This window comes from Phyllostomus hastatus, unplaced genomic scaffold, assembly GCF_019186645.2.
Source record: "Phyllostomus hastatus isolate PE091 unplaced genomic scaffold, TTU_PhHast_1.1 phas_scaffold_46, whole genome shotgun sequence".
NCBI lineage: Eukaryota > Metazoa > Chordata > Mammalia > Chiroptera > Phyllostomidae > Phyllostomus > Phyllostomus hastatus.
In genome coordinates, this window is record NW_025334032.1 from 43,578,146 (window position 1) to 43,596,929 (window position 18,784).

General features: G+C 47.1%; 2 protein-coding genes across 2 annotated transcripts; both read right to left on the reverse strand.

Moving 5' to 3' along the window:
* Positions 1 to 535: 535 nt before the first annotated feature.
* On the reverse strand, positions 536 to 3,586 carry DEFB107B (defensin beta 107B). The gene is made up of 2 exons (XM_045821263.1): positions 3,517 to 3,586; positions 536 to 678 (listed from the first exon to the last, which is right to left on the reverse strand). The coding sequence occupies exons 1-2, from the start codon at positions 3,584 to 3,586 to the stop codon at positions 536 to 538; spliced, it is 213 nt and encodes a 70-aa protein (XP_045677219.1).
* Positions 3,587 to 8,159: 4,573 nt separating this feature from the next.
* On the reverse strand, positions 8,160 to 11,999 carry DEFB105B (defensin beta 105B). Its single transcript, XM_045821264.1, has 3 exons — positions 11,930 to 11,999; positions 11,545 to 11,586; positions 8,160 to 8,287 (listed from the first exon to the last, which is right to left on the reverse strand). The coding sequence occupies exons 1-3, from the start codon at positions 11,997 to 11,999 to the stop codon at positions 8,160 to 8,162; spliced, it is 240 nt and encodes a 79-aa protein (XP_045677220.1).
* Between the last annotated feature and the right edge of the window lie 6,785 nt (positions 12,000 to 18,784).

An 18,784-nucleotide genomic window follows, 5' to 3' on the forward strand; every position in this document is an offset into this window, starting at 1 on the left:
GATCAGACAGGGAATGTGAGACATTCTAAATCATTCCTGTTGATGAAGGAGAAGAGGAGGAGTATGTGACAGGGGTGATGCTGAGGAGGTCACAGTGAGTGTCCAGCAGATGGAAGGTTTGTTTTCTGTGCAGTCCAGGCTCCCCGGATTACAGGCACCAGACTCTTAGAAGGGAAGGCCCAAACTCACACATGTGTTTGAAGCCAGGACTATAAATTTACAACTCAGTTCAAGGGGGTCATGCTCCTCCCTTTCCAATCTACCTATTTAACCTATTAATTCACTGTCTCACTTTCCCAATAGCCCCATACCCAGCACTGTGGGTGCCCAGGTGACAAGACAAAGCGCCTTCCCCCCAGAAGCTCACAGCCTGGTGATGGCATTTCCCTGTAGCCCCGAGAACCGAACTGACAGCTTTGGAGAATCTAGAACTCAGACATCAAAGAGGAAGGATCCAGAGAAGTTCAGGGCACTGAGGTCACAGCTGCTAGAGTCTCCCCACCTTTTTCATTTTTGTGGCTGCAGTTTGTAGCATTTAAGTTTTTATCCTCTTTTTGCAGCAAAACGGTGTCAGTTCAGCTCTGCAGCCCCCAATCTTTACTTCAAAGGAAAGGCATTCAACCTCACAGCGGCCATCCATCTTCTCGCAACGGATTTCCCTTCGAACTCCTCCCCTGCCTGAGTGGAGAAAGCAATTAGTCTTCAGTTGTCCAGCAATTAATTAGCATGAATCTCAGATAACCAGATGTCACCTGAGCAGCTGTGCCCTGACGTGACATTCACTCAGAACAAACAAACAAACAACAACAAAAAGAGTTCCTGTTCTCATAATCATTTCTAAAATACAAGAAATAGACTGTTTCTTCCTGGGAGGGAAACAATATACTTTTTGGTTCTAATAAATAATTCTTTCCAATAAATGATGTTTTTTACATCTCCAAATTCATAGCCCCTGATATGTACAAAAACGTGAAGCCTGTGCTGTTCACACTGCAGGCTGGTCAGTGATGAACAGTGCGGGCTGTCATGTGGTTGTGGCTTGGCGTCCAGAGATAGAAGGATGTGGTACTGAGGTTACCCTCACAAGGAGTAATGTTCACTCTTGGAAAACAAAAGTTGGGGAGGGAAAGGGGCATATTAGCTACTATATACCTGAGGTATTACCGTGCTGAAGGGACATTAAGCTCATTCATGTCCAAGTTAGCACTCAGATCAAAGGGAGAAAATGTGAAGACTTAGATTTCTACTCAAAGTAAGGAGAAAAGAGTTAAGCAGGCCCAAGTTGAACTTGGGGTGTTGTGAATTACAGTTCAGTAAAATGTATCAGGCATCTGAGCAGTCACCTGACATGAGACGTGCATGAGGTGTTTAAATATTGAATCGGGGCAGATGATAAGAACAATGAAGACCAGCACAATGAAAACAAGGCACTGACAACAGTTAATAACTCCATCAGAGCACAGGACACGTGCCTGGCACTGGTTCAGCAGTTCGCATAAACAGAGGGGTGTGAGACTCCCCAAGCAGATGTCTTTCCCCTTAGACTTGTAGTAATAGGTCCTCTGGGCTTTGGCTGGGCTCGTGGATACTTAGCTAAAGACATCAGTGCCTGTGTCTCCATTTCTATATGGACCAATGACACAGAAGTGAAAAGATGCAAGGTGCTTCTATGTAGTCTTTTGCATTGTGTTCTTTGCTTACCTCTTAGCTTTTCCTGTTGAGCATCTTTAAAAGCAGACAAAACAGTCATGCATTTAGGGTGGCAAAGTTGGCCTTCCCCCCCAGTGCCAACTTCACTTGAAGGACACAGCTTTGTCAGCTTGCCTATTTTTGGACTTGGACATGGCAGGGAAATAAACTCTCTTTTTTCAGCCACTCTATCTTATGAAAACAAGTTGGCCTCTAATTAATATAACCTTAAGTGTATTAACCTTACAAGCAACCCTATTGTCCTTACCATTTGCAGAAGGGAGATTGAAGCACAGAGTTCTTACAGCTAATGAGGACTGGAATTGAGATTGACCTGAAATATCTCAGCACAATAGTCTGCTTGTATTACATTGTATGTTGGTAATTAAACTCCTTTCTGCCCCTGAGAGGCTCTGGTCACTGTGGTGGTGGCCATGGTCCTGCTCTGTGCTGCTACTGACCTTACTGCGGGGGTTCAAATGAGCCTGAGCTGAGTTAGGGGTAAGGAGCTCTTAAGGACTTGTGTCCTGATGAGAGGAGGTGGGGAGGACAGTGTTTCCTCTCCCTGGACCCAGCCTGTGACCTCCAAGGAAGGAGACTGGGGCAGAAGCTAAGTAACCTGATTATACAAGTGAGACTTTGAAATACGAGGGCATGACTCTCAGCTGCAGTCTTTCTTCCCTGCTGGCTGCTTTCAAAAGCGCGATGCTAATACCACCACCCAGGAAGCCCTTCCTAAGCCCCGAGTGAGAACCCAACTCCCCTATCAGAGCTTCTCTCTGAACCTGACATCATATATGGCGTTTAAGAGAACCATTTGGTATTACAGTACTTTGTGCATCTTCCTGTCTGGTACACTCACTTTCTACATTTTCAATGTATCTAGGGCCTACTTACTATTACAGGCAACCCATTGTTGACCAACACGGAAGTAAGAGACCAATTAAATCCAAGCAAATTAAGGGGGAAAGCTATGCCCTACTTACACTTTTACTTCTATTTTACTTGTCTTTATTACGGTTCCCAGAACAATTTCTCAGAAGTGGTAGGCACTTATCACTTACTCAGTATCTATTAGTTTGTTAGGCCTCCTGAGGCCCAACTGTGTAATAAATAGATATAGAAATCTGGGAACCCTGGGGAGTCCTGCTGGGAGAGGCTTTGTTACAGGAATGAAGGACAGTTGAGCAGCGAAGGACAGAAAATGTTCTCAGGAACGGATTCCAGGCTGAATGGAGCCAGCAGGGACTATAGCAAAGGTCTCTAGAACATAAAAGCAAACTAATCAAGTTGTTAGTGCTTTAAATGGTGCAATTTTACATCAGTGTGTGAGAGCTAGAAAGAAAGCTCAAAATAATCTAAGATTAGGAGATTCGGACAGATTAGCGAGAGATGGAAAAATAGACTGTTAACCTGTTAGTATAAATTCCCTAAGGCTACAAAGGCTTTACTTCCTTAAACTAACAAGTGTGTTTGGAATTTGCCTCTGAGAGGTTCTCTCAGTTTGCAGTGATCACGTTAGCACATACGGAAGCTGGGTGGAAGTCTGCAGAGGAGGAAAGGACTCTGAAGAGTAAGGAGTCTGAACCCTTTGCAGGGATTTCAGGGCAATTCACTAGATTCTCTCTGGTTAGAGATGGTCGGGGCCCCTGCGGTCCCATTGTTCCATGTGTGATCTCAGTGAAGGTTTTCCATTACCTGGTCCATCTTGGGTCCTTTTTAAAATATGGGGTGAGTCAAGCAATTTTCTAAAAGCTGAGCTTTCTTCTAAAACGACAGATCCTGAACAGTCTGTCATTCTTACATCTGTAAGGATTTCCTGCTTACCTGAGAAAATCTGAGCAAGAAGAATGAGGCCAGCCATGGTTAAGGGAAAGATTCTCATGGTGCCAGGCATCAGTGGAGAGAGGGCAAGGGAGGTACTGGAGCTAGAAGTCAGGTTTTTGAACAGGAACGTTGATTAAAACAACTTCCACAGCTCCAAAGGGGCCAGAAATAACTTGGACTTGTAGTGCTCATTAAGAATCAACTATTCTCCATGCCCCATTAAATAATGGGTGGGCTGGCAAACCAGATTTTACTTCCTAGCATTTCTGGGAGGGAAAGACAGAGAACACTGTCTTCCTTCTTGGAATACTCTAGTCTGTGTGTCTGCCTGGGCATCCCCTATTTTTTCTTCAAGCCGCATCTCAACGACCACCAGCTCCATGAGTTCTATAACCACTGCTCCTTTTCTTCTTACCTAGGATTTTACATGCAACTTACCCTCTTACAAAATTCAGTGAGCAGTTACTAATCGGTGCTGGGAGTAATCATTGTTTAAAAATTGGCCAATGCTGGGCAATTTGCTTACATGCACCCTTCTCACGCTGCCCCCTCCTGGCACAGGGCAGATATAACAGTGGGTTTGGCTAGATGCCATATGAGACACACACACTGGAGCAAAGACGAAACAGCATTCTTTGGACCTGAAACAGGAGAGATATTTCCACACAAGCTGATAATCTTGGTGGAGGCTGTGTGGGCTCTTACCTCTCAGTAAGGAAGTGTCCCAAGCCCCAAACTGATTCTTAAGTAGCTAACTAGAGGTCAAAGGGCTGCAAACCATGAGAAAGATCTTCCCGACTAAAATGATGCAAAAAAATGTTATTGACATCTCTTTGCCTGAACAGGCAACAGCCCATTTTTATGTAAATAAAAATGGAAAAAATCCTTCAAAACATCAACTTACCAAAATTGACACATGAATTAGTAGAGGGTTTGAATACCTCTTCACCTTTTTAGGAAATGCAATGTTTTATGAAACAAAGGGTGGCTTCTGCTTAGGATGTACAGAGATGGAAAGAACCCATTCCCACATCAAGCAAACACACACCAACATGCAGGGTGGGATGCAAATACTCAACGTTTCTGGACTCACCAGAAAGCCGAGCCACTGGTGGCTCACTCTCCCCACATCTAAGATGAAAGGGAAAACCTCAAGAAAAATAAAACATGAGCACTCATTTGCTTGAGGTATAAACTCCACCCGACACTGGTGTGGAATAATTCAGGTGAGTGTGTGAGGAATTGCTAAGAGCAAGTGTAAACTAGAAAGAGAACAGGGAACACCTTTGGCATCCAAGTTCTTTCTCACAGACCTCACCACAGGTGCTCACACAAAAGATAACAGAACTGGGAAGATAGCCTGAAAAAAAAAAAAACCCAGCCCCCCCCCCATGTAGGCTGGGGTGAGGGGAACAGTAATTAACCACGGGGAGAAACGCACAATATTCTTCCAGAATCCTTCTCCCATATTGGACAACAAGCCTTACAGCTCTGTGAGAAGGGCAACAAACACTTTCCTAGTGCTTTAATGGCAAACATACAGCCCAGCTAAAAGAAATCAGGCTGGGGAAAGGAGTTGAAAGCCACCACCACCATCAGACCTCCACTGTTGGCCAAAGAAAAGGCTCACAAGGGGGCCCGTGACCACTGGGCTTGAGGGGGATCACTGGGAAGAAGTGAAGCAAACTTCTCATCCAAAAAATATGCAAATCCATTGTTAGTCTTCTGAGAAAGTTCCATACTGTTTTCCATAGTGGTTGTACCAGTCTGCAGTCCCACCAACAGTGCACTAGGGTCCTTTTTTCTCCACAACCTCTCCAACATTTGTTATTTGTTGCTTTGTTTATGATGGCCATTCTGACTGGTGTGAAGTGGTATTTCATTGTGGTTTTAATTTGCATCTCTCTGACGGCTAGTGATATTGAACATCTTTTCATGTGTCTCTGTATCCTCTGTGTGTCCTCCTTGGAGAAGTGTCTGTTCAAGTCCTTTGCCCATTTTTTAATTGGGTTGCTTGTCTCCTTAGAGTGGAGTCGTGTAAGTTCTTTATATATTTTGAAAACAAACCCTTGTCTGAGGTATTATCGGCAAATACGTTTCCCCATACAGTTGGTTCTCTTTTCATTTTAATACTGTTTTCTTTCGCCGTGCAGAAGCTTTTTATTTTGATGAGGTCCCATTTGTTTATTCTTTCCTTATGTCCCGTGCTCTAGGGGACATGTCAGTAAAAATGTTTCTGCGTGAAAAATTCCACTGCTGGGACTATATCCTAAGAACCCAACCCTGAAACACCAATCCAAGAGAACCTATGCACCCCAATGTTCATAGCAGCACAACTTACAATAGCCAAGTGCTGGAAGCAACCTAGATGCCCATCCGTAAATGAATGGATCAAAAAACTAGGGTACATTTACACAATGGAATTCTATGCAGCAGAAAGAAAGAAGGAGCTCCTACCCTTTGCAACAGCGTGGATGGAGCTGGAGAGCATTATGCTAAGTGAAATAAGCCAGGCGGTGAGGGACAAATACCATATGATCTCACCTTTAACAGGAACCTAAACAACAAAACAAAGAAACAAGCAAAACATAGTCAAACACACTGAAATAGAGGACAGACTGACAGTGACCAGAGGGGACAGAAGAGGGAATTTCAGGGCAGAATGGGAAGGGTTTGCAGGGACAAGTATAAAGGACACATGGACAAAAACTGGGGGGGGTGGAAATGGGAGGGAGGTGGGGAGGGCTGTCGGGGTGGGCTGGAATGGGAGTAAAGGACAGAAAACTGTACTTTAACAATGGTTAAAATAAAATTTAAAAATATAATTCCAGCCAGAAGAAAATGGAGGAGCATCTTTAGAATTCATCAGGGAAGCCATCTGATCTCAGTTTTATGCGGTAAAATGTATTCTCTTACACTAGTTCGTTCTCTTTACTTGTTAGAGGTTTATTCAGTTTTGGGGTTTTTTTTGTTTGTTTGTTTTTGTTTTTGTTTTTTGCTTATTCTTCAGTCAGTGTTGGTATGTATGTTCAAGGGACCAACATGTTGCCACCTCGGAGTGGCTTTTTTAGCATAATGATTTTAAGCTGTTTATGACAAAACAGACTCAGAAAGGACTTTTGACCCTCCCTGCCTTCCTGCCCAAGACATTCAGATGGAAAGCCTGCTTCAGGAACAGAATCTTAAGACTTTTTATCTAAGTTGTAATAAGTGTGGTAAAGAAGAATTTTCAGGCGGGGGCCTGTGTCGACATACCCAGAGTGTCCCATTGTTTTCCTGCCATTCTGATCCCTTGTCCTTCAACTCCCCGCAAGCCACCCACTCTCATCCCTGAAATCTACACTCTTCCCGCCTTTTCTCCTTTGTCTGAATTGCCTTAAACTCAGCCTTGCCTCACTGCCTTTTGAATTTTCATGTGTATGTATTATAGTTTTGATTTTCTCCTGTTAATCCATCTCTGTTCACTTCATTATTAGCCCAGCCAGAAGAGATTAGAAGGTGGGAGGAAAAGTACTCATAGTTTCTAGGCCCAATAATGTCTTTCTGGAAATACGTGCATTTCATCTAAGGTACCTAAAGTTCGCCATTCAATTGTGTGTAGCATTCCCTTATGGTACTTCTTATTTCTGTAAGGTCAGTAGTAACGGTCTCTCACTTCTAGTTTTAGTCATTTGAGTATTCTCTTTTTTCCTTGATCAGGCTACCTAGAGGTTTGTCTGTCGTGTTGATCATTTCAAAAAAAAAAAGCTTTTGGTTTTGGTGATTTTCTTTATTGTTTTCTTAGTTTCCATTTCATTTATTTCCACTGTAATTTTTACTATGTCCTTCAAACTCAGTAACCGAGTTTAGGTCACTGCTCAGAGGACTGGTACTTTTGACCTTTATTGTGTGAAGCTACATATTGCATTTCATAAGGCAAAAGGTATACAGTCAACCCTCCCGGTACATTCCATGCTGGACGTGTTAAAGTGACCTCCAAGGTTCTCATTCAATGGCACACACAAAAAGGCAAAGGTGGGCAAGGCACTAACTGGTGAGTACGTATGAGTTGTTTCATAAATGGACCACAAGTGCTAGAACCAAGAAATGACCATCTGTTGGTTGACTAAGCAGTGGTGCGGAAAGAGTCGCTTATTGTGATCCATGGAATCATAACTCCACTATCCGCAACGGGCTCCTGTCTTGTGAGGACTATTCTCACAGATAGATACACTCAACGTGGCAGTGGTGCGTGCATCCTGTACTGGCCCAGCCATGACTTTTAGGAAATGACTCAGGGTCTCAATTTCTTATAACGTAAATAGAGATAATAAAATACACTTCATACGGTGATCACACATCACGTGAGGAGTGTGTGGGGCATTTCATCCATCATCAGACACGCTACAAATATTATAGATAGTGGCAGCATTTGATTGAAACTCAGGAGACATACGTGTCCTCAAGCTGTTAGGTACCCATGCATGCCTGGTGTTTTTCAAGATTATCTTTAAAAATAAGCGAAGACACAAAACAAAGGGAGAGAGGATCAGGAGGGGGCCTGACACCCATGCATCCTGTGGCTTTTTTAAGCCACAGAACTTCTCTTCACCTTCTTCGAATATCCAGTCCTGCTTCCTGAGCTGGGAGAGCCCCGGTCTGGCTCAGTAGATCCTCCCGCGGCAGCAGAAGAAGTTCAGCTTGCAGGTGCCAACCACCTTCTCGTCCTCCATGCACATCCGTCTGCACTTGCCCCGGCCCAGCCTGCATGACTCACAAGCAGCAAACTCACCTGGGCCAAGAAAGAGCTGCTCGTGTGCCTTTCCTGGGGCTCTAGGAACAGGGGCAAGGTCTAGGGCCACCAAGAGGAAGGGGTATAGTTAGGATTAGAGAGGGTGTTTTCAAGAACCAGCCTAGATTTTTCAAAGAGCTCTGCTGTTTTCAAAAAGTAGTTGGAGAGTGTTCACTGTCCAGCAGGAGTGGGGTAGCATCCCTGTTCTCCTTGTGTTTCTAATGCTGCCTGGTCAAAAGGAGGCACCACCAGTGTCTCAGAGATTAGAGAACGCTCACAGGGGCACAGAGGCTTGGTGATGGCAGTGGAAAGAACCCCACGTGGTTGTGAAAGGTCCTTGGAGGAGGGGTTAAAGCCTTAGGTTCAGTTCTTGTCCAGGTCTAGTAGTGGCCGTGTGTCCTCAGGGAAGTGCCTAACCTCAGCCTTCTCCGTCAAGGGCACATACTGTAATTGTCTGCATTTGAATTCTTTAGTGGTGAAATGGAATAACTGACGTGAGACTATTTTGCCAAGCACTGCTCACTCAGCGAGCTCTCTTTGTTAGTACTTAAAACAGAAGCTTTCCTGCGTGACCACAGAGAACATTCAGGCAATGCCCATGGGCCCAGTGGGCAGTATCTTTGCCACCCCAGGAAAATTCCTTTGCTCATCTGCTTCCCCAGGGCCAGCATTTAAGTTGTTACCCCTTATTTTCATCCCTATTAACCACCCTCTTCTAGTAACCTCAGAGCCATACTGACCCTTACAGGGGGGAGCCACAGCTGTGTCCCTGTCCCTTCCCCTACCCTGTGTGCCTGCGCAGCTCGTTTTTCAATCCTCGTGTTTCCTGCCTCATTCCTTGCTCCTCCCTCTCTGATGGTAGCTCAGCAATGTTCCTGGCTAGCCTGAGTCCCATCTTGGGGCTCTGTCCTGTTCTTTTACCACCAAATATCCTGAACACGAGCTCAAAGATGGTTCACAGTCACGCTAAGCGTTGCTTGTGTTGTGTTGGAACTTACTGTACTACCTAGAGACTATCTTGTTTGTCCATTCGTGAAGTTCAAGGTCAGAGTCAAAGCCATTCCCCCAGCCTTTACTCTAGCAAGCCCAAGTTCACATTACCCCCTCTTCTCAATGCTGTGCACTCAACACACCTGGGACAAAAATTCCCGTGGCCTCTGAAACAAAGTCCCTGGTGACTTTGCCTCTAACCTACTTTGGAAATGAGGAAAGACAAAAACTAAACTTCTACTGAAGATGCCACCAAAAGCCCCCTGATGACGTTTACAAAGAACCAGTGTCTTCTTCTCTATCCTGTGCCTTCTTTGCAGTACAATTCTGAGGCTCCAAGGGCCCTCCACTCAATAGCTAAATCTCAGACTCCTCAATTCCTTGTTCACATCTAGCTCCTAATTTTATGATTTTTCTACTGCTAAATGTCCATGTCCTTCCTCACCTGGATCTTTTGCAGAAGCATCTGTCATATAGTCCCTGCTTCTGTAAGTTCCACTCTCTTCACCTGGATTTGCAGAAGGCTGTGCTTTGGGGCCTCAGCCTATTCTCCTGCATGAGGCAGGGAAGAACCAGCATCTTCAGCCTTAGATTCAGGTGAGACATGAAATGATGTGGTGTTTCCAATGTGGCCTACTCCAGAATGCAAGGGGTTATCTCTTCAAGGCCATTGACTGCAGCAAAAGAACACCCACTCTCCCCCCATCACCCTGAAAACCCTCTCTGGAGATGTTTACATGCAGATGGTACCCACTGGGTTGGGCAAGATGATTCCATGTGACAGCGTCTGTGCTTTTCAGGGAGTGTATGGTTCAAGTGTTCCATCCTGTGCTACACAGTGTGTTGAAAACCCTGTATGCTGCCTGTGCTTAAGAGTAGTGTTGCTGCCAATTTACAATAGCTAGATGCTGGATGCAACCTAGGTGCCCATCAGAAAATGAATGGATCAAAAAACTATGGTACATTTACACGATGGAATTCTATGCAGCAGAAAGAAAGAAGGAGCTCCTACCCTATGCAACAGCGTGGATGGAGCAGGAAAGCATTATGCTGAGTGAAACAAGCCAGGCAGTGAAAGACAAATACCATATGATCTCACCTTTAACAGGAACCTAAATAACAAAACAAAGAAACAAGCAAAATGTAACCAAAGACACTGAAATAGAGGACAGGCTGATGGTGACCGGAGGGGAGAGAAGAGGGAATTTAAGGGGACAATGGGAAGGGTTCACAGGAACAAACTTAAAGGACACATGGTCATAGACTAAGGGGAGGGTGGTAATGGGAGGGAAGGGGGGCGGGTGGGAGGGGGAACTGGATTGGGAGTAAAAAGGAGAAAACTGTATATGAACAATGATTAATAAAAAAAAAGAGTAGTGTTGCTGCTATACTATCTGGTTGAGCGTCACAGAATTAAAACTGATGACTTTCATGTCTTCAGTTGGAAGCCTGGCTTAGCACTTATTATGTGTGACACCTGGGCAAATTTTCTTAATAGCTCATCTGTGTCCCTGTTTCATTATCTGCAAAAATGGGTGGTTATAAGAGTACCTACCTCCTGGGGAAGTTTTGAAGATTAAATGAGATAATCCACATCGAGTTGTTAATGGACTGTCAGGTGCATAGAGAGAACACTCAGTGACTAGTATCAGCCTTAATTTTTCTCACTCTGAAATTCTGCCTGAACACTTTTAAATTTTGTTTGCAATTCCTTAAGAACTTTTTTCCCTTTTGTGTATAATATGCTTTATTTCTGTATGAGCCCACCAAAAAAAAACCCCAAAACCCATGGGCTGTTCATTAAGAACAGCTCTTCTCTAAGGGGGGTGAATTTTCACTGAATGGTTCTAGAACACTCCTTTATTGGGCCCTCTAAGACCACTTGCATGCATGTGCCTCATGCTTCACTGGACTTGGGAAAGAGCCTGTAAGAGGTGGACAAGCATGTCCTCAGGGCAATGCTCAGTGGCCAGTCCAAGCTTAATCCTGTGACCTGGGTTTAGAGGTCACCATGAGCTAATGAGAATAGCCACTGGGTCCAAATCTCTATGGCCAAAACTATAATCCAGTCACAAAGAGATTTCCCGGTGAAATGGAAAATCCAAGTAGGATGCTGGGAACAAGAGGAAGAAAAGTCAGGCATCAGCGAAGTTCAGGCAGTTACATCTTCACTGCTATGTCCATCACTCGCTTGTCTCCGGAAGTGAGAGGGAGCTGGCCGGCCAGAGTCCCTAAAGTAAAATCAGAACACACGGGGCTGAACTTACCTCCTGGGAAGGGCTGGGAATATTCGAGTCCTGCCCGGTACCCTAAATCAAAATGAAGCACATGTTGGAAACCAAAATCAACGCAGGGAACAGCACTGTATACAACAGTATCCTCAACCCCACAGACCTTCTGTCAGGGAGTGCTCTTCACAGGGGCTGCAGGAGGACTCTACTCCTGGTAACCAGGAAGAAGTGTTTTGTTTTGTTTTGTTTTGTTTTAAAAAAGGAGTAGCTGTTTGCTCTTAGAAAATTCCACAGCAAGTTCAAGACATTCCCATGAGAAGCACAGCAGGCGAGCTGACCATCCTCTCAATTTTAGGGGGGCACATAGAAGAATCATCAAACCTTATGCTCTGCCATCAAAATCCCACCCATTCCCACTTACCTGATGGACATTGAGCCAACATGAAGAAAAAGACAAGGACAAAATACAATAGCTTCCTGCGTGGGGCCATGGCTGGCAGAAGACGCTTCAGGACAGAGCCTTTTTAAGGGGACAAGAGGCTCACTTATATTTGAAAGAAATGTGGTGTGTTCTTGGTCAGTGAAGTGAATCGACAAAGAAAGCACACCTATGTGCTCCATTTCCCAAGTTCAAGGGCGGTCATGATGGATAATAGCCCTAGGCCTCCCTCAAGTCTTACACTGGGGGAGGACCTGCCTGGGGGAGTGGAACGAACAGCAGGCTGGGAGCTGAAAGGCCAGGGCCCTGTGCAGCTGTGCCCTGCTCTCCAGGAAGTAGGAGCGTGCCCCACCTCTACTGAACGAGAGCCACTGCTCCTCCGCCAGCCTCTCCAAGCTGCTGTTCCTCCCCACTGTGATGACGAGGCAAACGTGGGCGGAACACCTGCAGTGCGGAGAGAGAGGCCTGGCCCAGGCTCGGCCAGGTGGACCGTTTCTGTCCTGGCTTTTGTTTCTGTTTTCTGTACCTGTCCCTCGGAGAGAGGAGGGAGCGCAGCCAAGGTAGCCTGAGTCCTTGAGCCCGTAACAACATCACCATCATGCACAATCATCACATCCTTCAAGTTCACTAAGAACGTGGTGTCAGGGGTCATAGTCACATCACTGCACCCCCAAGCCAGTCCCATCCCGTTGCCCAGGCCTGCTTGATGCTCTTTCCTTTGTTTCTAGAAAATAAAAAACGGGATGATTTACAAATGTAGACTTGGACGTCAGACAGATTGACTTTTTAAGTACATGACCTTGAACAGGTCACTTTGTTTTTTTTTGAGCCTCGCTTTCCTCACCCTTAAAATGAGGCAGCAATAATGATATGCCCTTGTAGGATATTGGGGAGATCTACCTGAGATCATGGGAAGTGCTTATCAGAGTGCCTGGCTGTTGGGACTAGAACTCCATTCACTTTTCTCTCTACCCAGCATGGAGCCCAACCCCTCCATAGACTCCTTTGCAGGTCCACTAATTCCTAAGGAACCTCTCCTGGGCTAGAGAACTCGACAGAGCTGATCGCTGGGCTCATTTCCATGCTTTGCCCAAGGTTCAGCCTCAGGAGCACAAGCTGATATGTGTGTACCAGGGGCAGAGCAGAGCCTAGTGCCTTTCAGCATGTAGGCATTTTTAGCAACTTGGATCCAGGCCATTTGGTGGGCTCATGACGAGTGTGGTCACAGAGCGCTTCCCCCCGCCCTTTGGGGTTTACTGCTCTGCACTCACTGCATAGAAACCCTCGAGTTTACCTTTGACAACCTGCTTTGTGATGAAGGCTGATGGGACCGGGAGCACGCCGGAGCCTTGGAGCTTGGCTCTCATATGTTTCTGCAGACCTTCTGTCCTCAGCTTCCTGGGAGGGCTCCCGCCCTGTTTCTGGGCCCACCTGGCCTCCTCCTTTCTACTCCCACCCAGGAGTGGCTGCCCTGGAGCTCACCACATTCCTGTCCAGAGACTCCATTCACCAAATGCACCTTCCCCTCCATGGCGAGGTGTGAACAGGAGGCCTGTGGCTCTGTACTCCCTTCAGGAGGGTTAGGTGGCTCTTTGTGAGACCTCTGACTCTGCACTGTGGCCCGAGTGTTTGTGCCACGCCCCTCCCTCCACACACACAAACACACACACACTTACACACATACACACAATCCTAAGGTTGCCATCCAGACTCCCACAGTGATGGTGTTAGGAGCTGGGGCCTTTGGGAGGCGAGCAGGAGCTACTGTCTCATGAATGGGATTCGTGTCGGGCCCTGAGAGGAGAGACCCCGAAGGGGTTCCTGTCCCCTTCGGCCACGGGAGGACACAGGGACAAGTCGCTGTCGGCAGCCTAGAAGACTGGCCCCCGGACCCTGCACCCACAGCCCCCAGAACTGTGAGGCACAAGTGTTTGATGGTCATGTGCCGCTGGTGTCTGGTGGTTTGTTACAGCAGCCGGAACAGACTGAGATGGTGGTCATCCTGGCTTAGAAGAGAAGCCACGGGAAACCCTACCACGAAGGGGCGTGTCCGCCACCTGGGGCGCCTTCACTGGTGTGAGACGTCCAACACTGACTGTCGCACCCCTCACCTGCTGACAGGGACCCCCTTTGTGACAGCAGAGATTGCTGCGCTAATGAGGTCATAAATGAAATAACTGAAGTCAGGGATAACTGGGACAGTCTGGGGGTTTGTCTTTTCTTGTAGATTTAAACCCTTTTAGTGAGGTTTGGAAGGGAATAGAGAAAACTTGTACTTTCCATCTATCATTCTTAACTGGATTATTCAAAATTTATCATCAGTATGCACAAAAAAACGCTTAACAAAAATGTCATGGCAATCAAGGCTAAGATAGATAGGATATTCAATAATAGGCTTTTCCAATGAAAATTTGCAGTTTAGAATGATTTTCGATTTACTGAAAAGTTGCAAAGACAGTAGTGAGTTCTCATGTTCCCTCCCGCACCCACCCCTAGTGTAACATCCATGTTAGTAATTATTAATGTTAATAACCATGGTACCTGTTCTTGCATAAGGTTTTGAAGGATATTAGATTTATATACATATTTGACAATTAAAATACTACACACACACACACACACACACACGAAATCTCGATGAAGCATCCACTGAGCTCACAACTCTCCAGGGAGCTGTTTGGGAATTACCTGAGACGACGCATGTGGCATTTAAAGTGTGCAGCACGCAGGAAGAGTCCCCTTTGTGAAAATAGATAAGAATGCTCAGCGACGCAACCGCCAAGTGGGCGCAGCTCATAAATGCTGCAGCTGCCATGCAGGCTCCCCTGCGCCCCGGGCACCCCGGCACCGACGCCCTGTGGCATCATCGCACACGGGAGCATGCCGAGTCTACAGAGGCACACGGGCAGGGTCATAAATCCCAGCTGCCGGGTTCCAGCTGACTCACATGTGTATGCTCGGTTGTCCGTGCACACCCTACTCTGTCCTCCCCCCATCCCCATTTTTCCTTGGGAACTTTCCAGAATAAAAAAAAAAAAACCCTGCTGAGCTGCCAACGGACACCCACTGAGGTCCGTGGGCTCTATGCAGCGGAGCACAGAGACACCTCAGATATGCCTCAGCGATCAAGATGGTGCCGGTCTGGAAAGACGTATAAATGTGGGTGTTTGCTTCCTTGTCTCATGCACGCGGAGCTGACCCCAAACTGACGTATCGCTTTCACATCTCTCAAGGACCCTGCAAGTCATGAGGATGTTGCTCTTCCTCTTTGCTGCTTTCTTCTTTCTGGCCCCAGGTAAAATGAGCACCTTTGCAGGAGGGAACCGGGGGCCCTGGCGCAGGGAGGGGCTCCGCCTCAGGGAGGGTGTGGCCAAGATCAGCTCTGGAATGTGATGGGCCCGCAGGGGACCACTCTCTGCAGGGGGTGACTGCCCCCTCATTCCTCTCCCGTAAATTCTTTGCATTCCCCATTGTTACCCGGAAGGGGCTGTCACAGGTGTGCAGAAATGCAGGTGTGCCAGGAAAGACGCCTTTTGGTCCCCAGTCTCATGCTTACCAACTGAAAGAAAAATTTGTAAAAAAAAAAAAAATTTAAAAGTGAAGGTAACCATCAATGAATCTTTTTAAAAAGTAGCCATGATAAAGGTGAAGACAGGTAAGAAAGGCAGAGACAGGACGAGATGGAAGACGAACGGAACGTGACTTAGAGACACTCTGCTCACGCTGGCCATGGCAGTAGGTGAAAGAGTCAAGCCAGCTACCGTTCCCCAGCCACAGGCTGGGTAGCCGACAGCATGACATAAACTTCACACAGTTCTCCAGCGCCAGTGCCTTCGAGGGAAACTCCGCCCCACCTCTACTTCAGTGACATTCAGAGCAACTCTGTTGGTCTGGAGGGACCACGTAGCATCTGTTCTGCAGACACAGGACCTGAGGCTCAGAAAGGCTGAGCAGTTGCTCAAGGACCTGTGGATGTGAAAGAGTGGCCAATGTTTGAGCCCCACTCTGTGTGGCCACAGTGAGAGGGCGTATCCGTCCCAATCAGAACTCTGGCCCTTCCCCCTGCTCCTGGGAACCTTCTCTGATGGCTGTAGTTCAGTCCTCCCCAGAACCAAAGTCTAAGACTAGACTCACGCCCGGTTCCAAAGGGCAGAGGAGAGGGCTTTGCAGAATTCACAGTGAGTCCAAGTTCGCCCCCGATGCTGGTGAGGTCTCCAGGCTCAGAGCCTCCACGCCCACTGTGCGAGCCTCTGTGTCAGTGAATCTGCAGTAAGCCTGTGTGGGGGGTGGGGGGGGGGGGCGGGGGGAGACCCGGGCCTCACAGTGAGCCACTCATCCTGCTGGCTGGATGCACATTGGCATCGGAAACTCACCCACATACCGCTTCCACGTCACTCACACTTAACATCTAACTAGTCAACACAGTAAAGACTACATGATGTAAGGCTGTCTGCTATCAGTAAAGGAAAAATTACTGACAGGTGTGACCGAGGTAGACATGCCTGCACAAACAGCTACATTAACTTCTGGTAGGAGTCTGCAGTCCCCCACTGGGAGCCTTGCGGGCACAGGTGGTCTTTCTCATCCCAGAGCCCTTCTCTTCCAGGCCATCCCTGTGAGTTGGACCCAAGACAAGGACTGCTGTCCGACTGAGGTCCAGAACCTCTCACCTGAGGCGGCCTCACAATTAGGAGCGCAGTGGGGGCATCGCTCACTGAGCTTTCCAACACTGGGGTGTTTCTCCTTATGGACTTATGTGCTTACAAGAGATGCGATTCGTGCACAGGCTGAGCCCGGTCTACCGGGCGTAGTGAGTGTCAATGCTGCGCGCTGACAGTAACTGCGGTCTGTGCCCCTCTGACCCTTTGGTTGCAAATACCCACACTAGGCCACTCAAAACTGTGGATGCGTCTGTCCTTGACTTGAGGTGGCCGCCACGGGTAAAGCCCTCTCCGGCCAGCCCCGGCCCTCTGTGCAGACTGACACAGGGGGAGGCTTGGGGAGTCCCCGCCCCAGCTCTTGAGCGCAGCCGACGGAAGTGGAGGAGAAATCAGACTGGCCCTTTCTCAGCGGTCTGTCTACTTCTACCCAGCCCAGGAGAGATTTTTCTTCTATATATTGTGTTTATGCTTCTCCACCCCTTCTCGGGCTGTCCTCTAGTCTCAGGCTGCGCTCTCCCCCCTCCCCCCAAAGGAGCACATTGGAAGCATGGGGAAAGTTGCTGACTCGGAAGGTGTTTACAAGGAACAAACTGGTCATGAATTACCCCCCGACAGATGTTGATAAAAGAACACTAGCGTCTGCTTCCCCAAGCCCCCAGAACTCTGGGAGGCAAACCTGTCCTTCCTGGACCAAAAAAATCAGAGAGAACTCTTTCCCCTGCCGTCTCCTGGGCTGGCAGGTGGAAGCCCTGTGCCAGCTGGTGCAGAAGCTTCACGAACTCGTTCGCTACCTGACGAGCCTGGTGGCGAGGCTTTCCCTGACACGGGAACTAATCTGGGTGGCTCCTTCCCTTGTGTAGCCAGGAGTGCGTTTTTTGACGAGAAATGCCAAAAGCTTAAGGGGAGATGCGTGCATTCTTGTCAGAAAAACGAAGAGCTGGTCGCTCTCTGCCAGAAGGGCCTGAGATGCTGCCTCACCCTCCAGCCGTGTACGAGATGACGAGCCCCCAACACCAGGCTTCCCGGAGAGCCCCGGAGAGCCCCGGAGAGCTCCGAGGGCCAGCCGAGTCTCCTTCTTTCCCCGGGCTCTTCCCCGCCCCCGGACACTCCAATAAAGAGGAACGGCTGGTGTCTATCCGTTTGTCAAGTGCTTCATTGAGATGGGGAATGTGAGTGGCTAACCTTGGTTGCCCCTCCCGCCTGGGTTATTTTTCTGGGTTTGTTTTGTTTTGTTTCCTTTTTGGTAAGGGAATGGTCCCAAAGCCATCTGATGATGCTTTTAAAGGGGGACTCCAGCCTTGACCAGGATGGCTCAGTCGGTTGGGCATCATCCTGCAAAGAGAAAGGTCATGGGGTCGATTCCTGGTCAGGGCACAGGCCTGGGTTTGGGTTCAGTCCCCGGCTGGGGCGTGTGAGAGGCAGCTGGTCAATGTTTCTCCCACTGATGTTTCTCTCCCTCTCTGTCACCCTACCATCGCTCTAAATATAAATAAATAAATAAATAAATAAATAAATAAATAAATAATTTCTTTTTTAAAAAAAAGGGGGACTCCAGGAATCTATAAATAAACAAATCTCTGGAACAAACCTCTACCTTGCTCTCAGGCAGTCAGCCCCGAGCAACCTGTGGAGATAGATAGATAGATAGATAGATAGACAGATATAGATTAGAAATAGATATAGATATAGATATATATAAATATAGATATAGAGAGATATGGGTAGGTTGAGAAATGAACATATATCAGGATGAATAGTTACACTAATAATAAATAGACAGATAAATAATCTACTTGTCAAAACTCTCGTGTGTCACACGCCTGTCTAAATTAACATCTTGACTCCATGCTTTTCACTGCAGACATTTAAATGCTGCCTGTGCATTTGTCCTGTGTCTCTAAGTCTGGATTCAAATTTGCTGATGGGCAGAGGGATGGGAATTATCCAGCTCCAGTCACCTGGTTCCTGGTCCAAAATAAAACACTTTTTTTTTGCTCCCTGCTTGACCCTTCCAGAATTAGGAAACTATTATTTCTCCTTACTTGTATGTCAATATAATTACTTGCATAAGTTCAATAAGATGACGTTCTCCTTGTAACAAAACACAATTGGGAACATTGGTTATATAACCAGCGCTGTGACCGGAATGTCACGTTGGAGGATCATGCACATAGAA